At 45.2% G+C, this 10,851-nt stretch overlaps 2 protein-coding genes across 10 annotated transcripts; both read right to left on the minus strand.

Moving 5' to 3' along the window:
• Window positions 1-219: 219 nt before the first annotated feature.
• Window positions 220-4,295, minus strand: LOC125515903. 9 transcript variants are annotated; one of them, XR_007287164.1, is made up of 5 exons: window positions 3,905-4,292; window positions 3,658-3,825; window positions 1,888-2,035; window positions 1,182-1,233; window positions 220-1,087 (listed from the first exon to the last, which is right to left on the minus strand). XR_007287164.1 is itself a non-coding variant. In XM_048681390.1 (5 exons), exons 1-5 carry the CDS (start codon window positions 4,025-4,027, stop codon window positions 499-501), a joined length of 468 nt encoding a protein of 155 aa, XP_048537347.1. In that variant the 5' UTR covers window positions 4,028-4,290; the 3' UTR covers window positions 220-498. The 9 variants fall into 9 exon arrangements, 3 of the variants coding, with proteins under 3 accessions (XP_048537347.1, XP_048537348.1, XP_048537346.1); XM_048681390.1 differs by lacking the exon at window positions 1,888-2,035 and having other exon boundaries at window positions 220-543; window positions 1,008-1,087; window positions 3,905-4,290; XM_048681391.1 differs by lacking the exon at window positions 1,888-2,035 and having other exon boundaries at window positions 220-866; window positions 1,008-1,087; window positions 3,905-4,290.
• Window positions 4,296-10,001: 5,706 nt separating this feature from the next.
• On the minus strand, window positions 10,002-10,307 carry LOC125516629. Its single transcript, XM_048681999.1, has 2 exons — window positions 10,152-10,307; window positions 10,002-10,049 (listed from the first exon to the last, which is right to left on the minus strand). The coding sequence occupies exons 1-2, from the start codon at window positions 10,305-10,307 to the stop codon at window positions 10,002-10,004; spliced, it is 204 nt and encodes a 67-aa protein (XP_048537956.1).
• Between the last annotated feature and the right edge of the window lie 544 nt (window positions 10,308-10,851).

The raw sequence follows: 10,851 nt of genomic DNA on the forward strand, positions 1-10,851 counted from the left end.
GCGTATGTACAAGCACCTGCGTCTATACCGCGTAAAAAATCCTGTGTTTTTTAGTGAAAATCCTGCGTGTTTCTATGTGTATATATCTTCATATTACACTAGCGGTTGGGGCCCGCTATTGCGGGCCTCCTGAGAGGTAGCTGGGCGGTGCCAGGTGGAAAGCGCCCCTTTTACTTTCCTGTTTTTGATATGTTTGACGCTTGTGCATACAAGCGCTGATACATGGAACAATGTAGATATGTAGTTGCCATAGACAAATAAAAGGTCAGCCCTAAACTTATACGTGTAAATAATAATAACTCTGAAAATAAATCAGTTGCAATCACTTGTACAATATAACCTGATGCACAAGAAATCATTATAACTAAGCTCTAAACAATCAGCATTAGCCATTCTAAGCTTCAAAATGCTGATATAGTTGATGCTTCACAGGGACCATAGGGATCAGAAAAATAAGACCAGATTCTCTTGAATACCTTCACATCGTATTGCCGTTTACTACAAAAATAAATTGTTGGTTTTCTTCATTTTGTTGATGGTAACCTGAAAGCAAAAGATATGTGCATCAAGAAGTGGTAGAAGGATTATGAAAAGATAGCTGCTACCTGGTACTTACTAACCAAAATTGGCAAGCACATACAGGATTAATTAATCCCATAAAATCAGACCAACTTCTGCCCACCAATTTATTTATATGATATCATTCATATACCATTCCTTACTTCTGTGTCTGTATCCACACATACAACTGTCCTATAATTAATTCTTATGCAGCTCCCCCTTTTCTATCCAAAACTATGAAATTTATTGAGCGCGCGTAGTAGCTTTTGTCCCATTCTTACTTGTGAAATGGTGCATTACATCACCTGCACTATGAAGACAAACAGGACATATGATTGTCCTATACATGAATATTTCTATTTTATCTAGTTCTTAAATAGAATAATCAAATTTGATGAATTTATAGAAGAGAGAAGAGGACAAGGAAAGAAAGAACAGAGAATAACCTGATAGTCGAGGCGTGGGTGGAGACATCTAGTCCGACTTTCTTTTCTTTCATATTTCTTGTGCAGATTATGAAACTCATCTTCCCAGCAATCATGAATGATTGAAGTGTAGAGAAATCAGATGCATAATGGGTGTTCAAGTTCAGTTATGTACCAAATGGAATCGTTGTTTACCATTCCAGCAAGAATTTAAGCGCAGATGCGCCAAATGCCATGAATTACAAACCTGTCATTCAGCAAGAATAAGTGGACTGTTAAGAACTATGCTTGCAATATGTAAGCAGAAGGGACACTACTAAATAGGTGTGGGACACTCACGGTAGGCCTGTAGGCCAAATAATTGGTCAACGGGCACAAAGCGTACAGAATGATATATGGAAGGATAACTGAATGCTTGGAAATTACAATAATCTAAGTAAGTTGCTGAAGCGTCGTCATTACCAATGGTGTAGCATCTCCCAAATGTCAATCCCATCCAAAGAAATCGATGATATCAAATATTTTCCATTGTGTGCAATACATATTTAGTCGTATCTACACTGCGTGTATTTTGAAATTAAACCACATGTAAAAGGAGATTAATTTAGAAGTTAAATTGTGCATATAATGAGTTAATCTCCTAATTCCAGAGAGAGTCAGTTTTACAATTGGAGACGCAAAAATTGGGTTCCTTAATATTAAAAAATATACAATTTACAGAATATATATGATTTACAAACACTTAAAACATACTACACAGGCAACAAAAGCCAATAGTCGTATGGACAAGCAAGGTATTAAGAACAGACAAATTTCCCTCTGAATGTTGTGTGCCCTATGGGATAGAAGTTTTAATAGTGCCATAACAGAATACAGAGGCATTCAGGAAGTGTAAACTAACCTGCCCATCACATAAGGCAAGAACTTGACTGAAGTATGAAAATAGCAACATAATCAATACAAAAGTTTGGCGCTATCTCCTTAGTCAGTAACATGTCCAATCCCCTTTCGACGTATTTATTTCATCAGTAAAATCTACGATTGGGAAACTGCATTAAACGCAGAAACATAGGACACTTATTTCCAGTTATCAAGAAGCCAAGAACACATTATGAACTAAATGGAAGTTCATTTTTTAAGTATGGATCAGTGAACCATGCGAAGAAATGAGCTCTAATTAATTTAAAATTGACATGCTAACTTTCAGGTTAGAAAGAAAGGGATACAATATATCATAGGCAAAATGACTTGCCAGAGAGGAAATATATGGAGTGGCTAAACTCTCTCAAAATCAGAGGAAGTTCAAACACATGTCCCCTATCGCATTTGTACTAAATATAATTATTTGCTTATACTCTTTCAAATAGTCGTATATCGTCAAAAGAGAATTTCATAGCTCCCACTCCAACCCATGTCGAAAAGAAGTAATGCGAAAATGAAACTAAATTGAAGTAAGTAAAGCCTGATGAAAACGAAACTGATGCACACCTAAACTGCACAATCTGGACATTGCTGTTTAACAAAGTCATACATCCTGGTCAAAATTTGAGGTAAATGCTGGAATGCAGGCCAGAAGATTAATCCAGTCCATGCACGCGATGTTTGACATTTTTGTTGCACTTTCCTTTTTCTCAAATAGACAGGGACCTCTCGAGTGTTTTGCTTACTGAACCAACAGGACCTCTTCTTTTTGAAATAGACTGACACATTGGGTCGTTGCTTGCTGAACCAGCGCCCACTTAATTTTCAGCACAAATGGCCGTGCAGTTCACGCGGCCCTTACTTCGTCTAGTTCTACTCACTCAGCCAAATGGCCAAAGAGGAGCATCACACGTGAATAAACCATACAAGTACTAAGGAGTGACATGATCTGACATGCTTTATTTTATCAAATACCACTTCTCATGCCATGCTAACGAGCTCACTCTACCACTTCAAACTCTGGTGAGGAGTACAGATAAGTAGCCGACAGTGCCGCCGCCGCGACTGTGCCGAACGCGTTGTATGTGTGTGTGCGCACAACATAATAAAAGTCTGAAATCTACTAGCGGTAAAATGAGATGACTGAGCTTGATTTGGCCTTTTAGCTTCCATAATTTCTACTAGCCGCAAACATATGGAATGGACGAACTGAATTATCTTAATCAAGAACAGGGATGTCCAACTAGCTTTGATAAATACACTATTCCCATCCAACTACTTTTACTTTCTATAGGACTACAGTAGTTTCAGACCATTGCCAGGTTTTAACAGAATGTATCATAATATTACTACGGGTCATGTAGAAAACCTGAATACAAATCATGCGCAGTAACAAGATTTAATTTACCACTGTTGGAACCTGAATTTTGTTCAGAGATTATTCAAACACAAGCAAAATGGGCTAAGTCAAACGGATATCATCACCATCTTCTCTGTTAAGGCTGAGAAGAGATGAATCAACTGACCTACTCTGTCTACAAGATTACAACAGTTGCAGACAGCTCACACTAACACTTTCAGACTTCAACAGATTCAGATAACTGTTTTTCAGACTAGAACAATTTCAGTAAGCTGTTCTTCAGACCACAACAGTTTCAGTAAACGTCGTGTGTAACAAATTCAGTCAAAGATTCACCATTAGGAGATACGTATGTGCTTAGGAAGTTGGAGCATGGAGAGAGGCTCTCACCAGGGGTCCCGGCCAGGAAGACGACGATCTCGGGAACGTGCGAGATGGTTGGGATCGAAGACGGAGTAGTAGCACCAAACCTAGCAGAGAACATTCACCGATGTGGCTCGAGCTCCTCCTAGGGTTGCTGCTGAACACATGAGGATGGAGGGCGGGGAGAAGACGGAGCTGCGCCAGCCACCGCACACGAAGAATATGAGGCGAATTGGATCGGCACGAGGCATGGAGCAGTGGTGGCGGCACTGACCTGACCACAGGGAAGGCGGCGGAGGAAGGAGAGTGCGGGCGGCTGCGCGCGGATCTGAAGCTGCCTCTCCATCCGCACCACCCCGCATCTCTGCATCTCGCCGCCTCGAGCTAGGGCCTCCATCGACACCTCGATGCCATCCCTTCCTCCCCCTCATCTGCAACCACCAAGGCAGCCAGGCAGAATAGCACGCCTTGACGCCAAGACGAGAAGGTTTGAACAAGAGCGGGTCTCAGAAGGGCGCCTTCTCTGGTGGCCATAGATGGCGGAGCAAGGATGGTAGCGGCGGCTGTGGCGGCGCCGACGGGAACCCTAGCCGCCAGTCGGGGTGGAAACAAGGAGATGCGAGAGGAGGAAAAAGAGAGCACTCTGTCCCTCTCTTTTGTCCCCGCTCATGACGCGTTTTCTTTTCTCCCAACGATCTCTTTTTGTCTCTAGCGATCCCACGTGGCACGCGCCATCGACCGCCCCATCTGCACACGTTAATGCTTCTCGATTTTTTTTTGGAAGGGGTATGGCGGTAGGCCCAGTTGGCCCATCTACAACGGCCGAGGGCTGGTTATCACCGGGCCTGCACACTCCGGAGGCAATTTTGACTATTTTGACCTGTGGACGAAATCAATTCACAAAATGAACTGCCCGTGAAACTATTTCACAGCACTGACCCTTTTGTGTAGCGCCTGTCACGCAGGCGCCACACCCTACGGTGCAGCGCCTAGCTCGGGGGCGTTGCACGTCAGTCCACCGTGGCAGCCCTTGGGCCCGCACCCAGCAGTGCAGCGCCTCCTAGCTATGTAATGTGCAGCGCCACATATGTAATGTGCAGCGCCTAGCGTTCGGGCGCTGCACTGTGACTTATCCAGCGGCTGGGCCCCCCTCCCCCACTCCCCCCACCCCACACACCCCAACCCGAGCTTTGCCCCCTCTCCCACTCTTTCCCCCTCTCAAATCCTCTCCCAAAACTTGCAAAATTGAAGAATTTGTCCGTGGATTTCGAAGTCATACCCTCCCTCAAGGTAATCTTCTCCGATCCCTTGTTTTGATCCAAGTAATGCTAGTTTGGGAAACCCTAGTTTTGTTTGGATCTAGAGATTTGCATGAAGATGTGAGATCTTTGTTTGCCAATTTCCTATGATTAGGCTTTGTTAGTATGTTAGGGTTATTCTTATGGGTGTTCTTATGTTGGTGTTAGGGTTATGGTTAGGGTTATTGTTAGGGTTATGGTTAGGGTTAGGGTTATGGTTAGGGTTAGGGTTAGGGTTAGGGTTGTTGTTTGATATATATGTATTAGGGTTTGTATTCCGTGTTAATCCTTAAATTAGTACTCGTGGAAGCAATGTTACGATGTGTTGTTTGAATGCTTATAGGGATGGGAAGAACATGTGTCTTTGTTCATCATGGGGACAAAGACGCCTTCTTGAAAGGCAATATTGAACCGGATCCGGATGAGGTAGATATGTTGTTTGATAGTAGTCCTAACTATGCGGAGCTCTTGCAACAAGTGAGGAAAGATTTGAATTGGATGGACCCTAGTGATATCGTTGAGTTGGAGGAAAGGCATAATGTAGATTTTGGAATGCACATCCGTTGGAAGACAATGCGTATCAACTCGGAGCAACGTTGAGTTGCATACAAGAAAACGGTGGCCGATTCACTTGACAAGGCTCTTGAGTTATTTGCAACGAAGAAGGTTGATTCAAATTTGCATTTGGACTTGAACCGGAAACCCTCCCCTTTGGTTGCTAGTAGCCCCCACCCTTGAAGCGAGATGAAATTGTTGAACCTCTTTTGACCCAAGAAGTAAGGCCAACATTGAGCCCGTTTACAAACAACCAAGATGAAGCTTTGCAAGAGGACAATGATGAGTATGCAGACGATGACAATGACGTTGATATCCACACCCACATCCTCATCCTCCAAATGATCACCATGGCTCTGGACCGAAGCGGGATCTGATGGTGTCGCCGACCTAGACCGTTCTGGTGATACATACTCGGGGTCACGACAACCAAAAAGGTTTGATAGCCGCCTTAACTTTTGGCCCTGGCGCTGCAACATGTACAAGTGAATGAGACATCGAACGTAGCAACACATGTTAAGTGCTAATTTGAAGGAGATGTGAACCTTGATGAATGCTCGAAGTGCACCTTCTCCATCGCTTTTGCCAGCCGGGGTTGTTTCAAGAATAGTCTCGGTCTCATCAGCTGCTTTCTTAATCTGGGCACGCTATGAACAGAAATGGTATTAACGTGTTAGGCAAGCGAAGATGTGAATAGTGTGAATGAAAAGCAAAGAGGGCAAATACCACAAAGTTCATCATTGAAGCTGAAGGGATCACTGAGTTGCCTTTCCTGACTAATGCGTTGTACTGGTGTTGGGCTACCTCGTCAAAAACAGTGGGTTCTTCCAAAATCTCCTCAGCATACGCCGGCTTGCATACCTCCACACGGGTACTTGCAAGAAACCGTGTGAGATAGTTGTTGAACGCTACAGGGCAGTGCTCACGAAGCTGGACTCCTTTTCCAGCCCTAGCTTGCTCCACACTAAGCGCAAACTGTACGACATACTTTCTGTGATGCTTGGCCCAATCCTTAATCTTCCGCTGCCTTTTCCTATCCAACCTGCAAGTTAGAAACATAATATTAGTAGCATCGAAACCGCCGAGAAGCTGCTAAGTACTCAAGGTTAATTATATCTTACGCGTGTAGCAACTTGTCCGTGTCCTCCCACTCCGGCGGATGTGCCTGGAACAAACCAAACTGACGGCGCACTCGATGTGGGAGGTGAAGCTCAACCGCCCAGTTGCATATGAGTGGGCACCGCATACGCCAGAGATCCCTATCCCTAGTGCACATCGGATTCAGCCTGAACTCTAAAGGGTCACCAAAACTATCTCCTGTTCCATACGACTCCCATATCACCTGCAAAATGGGATAGAATGCAAAATTGATATCAAGTTGCAATAGAAGCATCATAATCACTTATGCCATGTCAATTCACCTGCTCAGGCGTGATCGCGTCAAGCTCACTCTGGTACAACTTGTACATGACCGAGGGATCATCTGTCGTCTCATTTATCACATCCCACTTGTAAGCCCAAGTGGGTAGCCGTAGTAGGTCGCCTTTGTCATTCCAATCATCGTACTTCACCTTCTTCGGACGTCCAACCGGCAAACGCTCCCAGCTCCATATGGAAAGTGCGAGCAAACAACCACCAATACCTCCAGATGACCTACAACAGGCTTCGTCCAACTGCACATAAAAGAGAATATGGTTCAATTAAGAGCAAGATCGCATTCATAATGTAGCAATGAAGTGAAAAAGAAACAACTTCATACCTGTCTATACAAGTAAGCCAGTGTCGCCGAACCCCAATTCCATTTGCTATCGAAGACGGTCAACGCCTTTAGCCACATCCATGGAGCATTCTTGCCTGTGCCATCAGCAAACATAGTCCTGGATATCACATACCACATGTAGACACGAGCATATATCTTGACCGTGTCCTCATCAGCTTCCGGTGGGCAAGTACCAAAGTGCTCAGTAATCCACGTGAAAGTAGCACCGGCTGCGACTCTTTCCTTCTTCTTGTTTTCTGCTGCTGGTTCCGGAGGCTCCGGAGGAACCATACCGATAAGGGCATGCATCTGCGCGCGCCACCCATCGGAGTCGGTGCTCATACATAGAGGATTCCCATCGATAGGAAGACCGGTGATCATAGCAATATCCTGGAGCGTCACTGTCATCTCCCCGGTCCGTAGATGGAAACTATGTGTCTCCGGCCGCCAATGATCAATAAGCGCGGTGAGTGCTGGAGCATTGTTGGGTGGCGTCGACCGTCTGACCATATGAATGAAAGGGAGAAGTCCTGTCTCCCTTACATACGATGTGTATCGCTCATCATAGAGCATCCACCCAAGGGTGACCCCGTGAGAACGAAGCTTCAAGTGCAAGCTCCTACAAACAAACAATTCATAACATTACATATGGGGCATTTGTGTTTGAAATAAATACGAAAATTCATAAAACAGGCCACTTTCATTATTACCCGCTGCTCCACCGCCATAGCGTACGACCGGTGTTGTTTGTCCCAGTGATCATCGAGAAGCCAAACCATCCTAACAATTTTGAAAGAAAGCTTTCTTGTCAACACGATTATCTTTTCAATACAAATAAACTAAAGTACGCCTACTAGATGCAAAATACAAAGCATATGTATCCAAACCATTCTTGCCAATACAAATGTAATTTCAATAAACTAAACTAAGCCTACCTCATGCAAGATTCAATACAAATATCTTTTCCATATAAATAAAATGTTAACCTATGTATCCAAACTATATAAATAACATGTCAACCTATGTATCCAAACCACATTCTAGTCTAACAAGGGTTCCCCAAATCGAATACATGCAAGATTCAAACAAAAATTCCCTAAATCTAATACACACAAGATTCAAACAAGGGTTCCTCAAATCTCCGAAATAGCATACATTCTATGGATAGAAAGAAGGGGATCGGAGAAAAGTACCTTCTAGGATGGATTGGTGAAGGAATCCATGGGCCAAATCGTCAGATTTGATGATTTTTTAAGAGGGGATTGAGAGGGGGAGAGGAGGAAGCCGCCAGCCGCCTGTTCTGTAACTCCTCTGGAACGAATGGGTGGGGTGGGGGGGGGCAGCGGGCGGCTGGCATCTAAGTCACAGTGCAGCGCCTGCGGGCCGGGCGCTGCACATTACGGTGCAGCGCCTAGCTCTGAGGCGCTGCACTGCTGGGTGCGGGCCCAATGGCTGCCATGGTGGACTGGCGTGCAACACCCCCGAGCTAGGCATTGCACCGTAGGGTGTGGCGCCTGCGTGGCGGACGCCACACAAAAGGGTCAGTGTTGTGAAATAGTTTCACGGGCAGTTCATTTTATGAATTGATTTCGTCCACGGATTAAAATAGTCAAAATTGCCCACTCCGGACTCCCGAGCCGGATCGGAGACAAAGAACGCACCTGAGAATTCAAAGACCCGCGCTCCCGGCCGACTCGGTACCCGGATGAGAAGCTATAAATAATCCAGTTCCCGCTCTATGTTCACCATAATCAAACAGCCTCCGCCACATATCCACATCCACATCCGTAGATAGCTTGGAGGCCATGGACTTCAGCAAGTCGGATCTCGCGGAATCGAAGGCTGCGGTGACGAAAGCCGAGGAGGCGCCGAAGGCTGGAGCCAATGACAAGGGGAGAGTGATCGTCTTCAAGAACGGGAAGAAGATGAAGCTGGTCAGACAGGAGTACATCAACTCGCTCATGGCGCTCCCGCCCCGCAAGCCCATCCGCCCGGTCGACCACGAGCGTATCGACAGCTGGACCACCGTCGACCCTGAGATCCGCGAGGCTTACCGCCGTTCCGTTGTCGCCCTCTTCAAGTCCCTGCAGGCGGCGCGGGACTGCGAGGACGACATCCTTCGGCAGTATGAAGCCACGGGACATGCTTTTGTTGAGTATGACGACGACGACGAGGATGATGATATGGCCGCGGGACAGGCCTTTGTCGAGTATGACGACGACGACGATGATGATGACGATGACAAGGAGCTCTAGATTTGGTTACTGATGTTATCGTTACCTGAGTTGTTGATGGGACTCTCTTGTAGTTGTTTAAAAATATTATAAAATATATTTTGAACTGCTTAAACGTCATATATTTCATGTCCATAGGCTCATGCAAGACTGAACCGGGCCCAACAGCGCTTCAGCTTGAAATGTGCATGAACTAGCTTGCATACAGATCAAACATAAAGTACACCATGATCGCCTGAAAGACTTATACGAGTATACCACAGGTTAAAAGAGAACACATGGCAACATTGCCCACAAAACTGTTGAACATTGTTGCTGTCAATTCAGCATGGGTTCGCTGACACCAGGTGCCCACAAAACCAACGTAAGGAGAACTAGAAATGCACCCACAGATGGAGCTTTGATAGCATTATTAATTTGTGCAACTAAAAAAACGTCACCGGCTCATAACCTTCGAACAGCAAAATCCTTCCAAAGAACCGCTCCCATGTCAAAGTACTGAGCCGACAGCAATGCCACTCAAGGTCACTCCTTTTTCCCGATTCCGTGAGACATGTTGTAGACACCACGGCCCTATTCGCACAACATGATACACGTCACCAGCTAAACGGAAACAAGAGAACAGAAAAAACAATTACAATCATTGATCATGAACAGACAAAGCTCCAAACATACAATCATGAATAGGCTTGATGCAGCGAGCGCGAGGGGGATGCCAACGGAGGTGATCGCATCGTAACGCCCCTTCAGGTGAGTGTGCTTGCTCAAGCTCTGGAAATACTGCTGCTGCTTAAAAAGCCTTTCACGCGGCAAAAACGGTGATTCCGTCATCTGCATTAGTGCATCACGCGAAACGGAGCTATGACATCTTGTAGCAAAATGTTTTAAACGATAATGTCTTATGCAGATATTGAGATAGAACTAATAAGCATATATGTAACGGGAAATTCGAGTATAATCCATGATATCAAGGGCTGGTGTCATGACTGAACCTTATATCGTCAGATCGGAAAGAAGAAGGCGTGCTAAGTATGAAATGAACCAGTCACACATTACAAAATGAAATTCTGTCCAACAAAATGCCAACATATACTCAAAGATTACGCTTCTGCGACTTGGACACAAACATTAACTACTAATTGTATACCCCGCATCCACCATTTGCTCTGTCAGCGTCGTCATGCATGTACCAGACTGACAATGCCATTCCAAATCAAAATGTGTCCACCCGTTCTAATTTCCAAGGATTTGAGATCGCGCCAGGGATGCGTGGCACCAGAATCCCATGTGTGCCCAGATGGTCAGAAATCACGCATGGACGAACGGTACCAGCGGCCCAGCGGCTAAGCTCCTACAGGCCGGCCGGCGCCGGGGG

The sequence above is a fragment of the Triticum urartu genome, chromosome 6 (genome assembly GCF_003073215.2).
Source record: "Triticum urartu cultivar G1812 chromosome 6, Tu2.1, whole genome shotgun sequence".
Taxonomy (NCBI): Eukaryota; Viridiplantae; Streptophyta; class Magnoliopsida; order Poales; family Poaceae; genus Triticum; species Triticum urartu.

Excerpts from the sequence above, each read along its gene's own strand:
- LOC125515903 (XM_048681389.1), bottom strand. The coding sequence starts at position 4,027 with ATGGAGGCCCTAGCTCGAGGCGGCGAGATGCAGAGATGCGGGGTGGTG. Across the intron at positions 3,826-3,904 it reads GCCGCCTTCCCTGTGGTCAG|CTCCGTCTTCTCCCCGCCCT; the intron begins GTCAGTGCCGCC and ends TGGCTGGCGCAG. Across the intron at positions 1,234-3,657 it reads CTTCCTGGCCGGGACCCCTG|GTTTGTAATTCATGGCATTT; the intron begins GTGAGAGCCTCT and ends GCTGAATGACAG.
- LOC125516629 (XM_048681999.1), bottom strand. The coding sequence starts at position 10,307 with ATGACGGAATCACCGTTTTTGCCGCGTGAAAGGCTTTTTAAGCAGCAG. Across the intron at positions 10,050-10,151 it reads CATCAAGCCTATTCATGATT|GGCCGTGGTGTCTACAACAT; the intron begins GTATGTTTGGAG and ends TTGTGCGAATAG.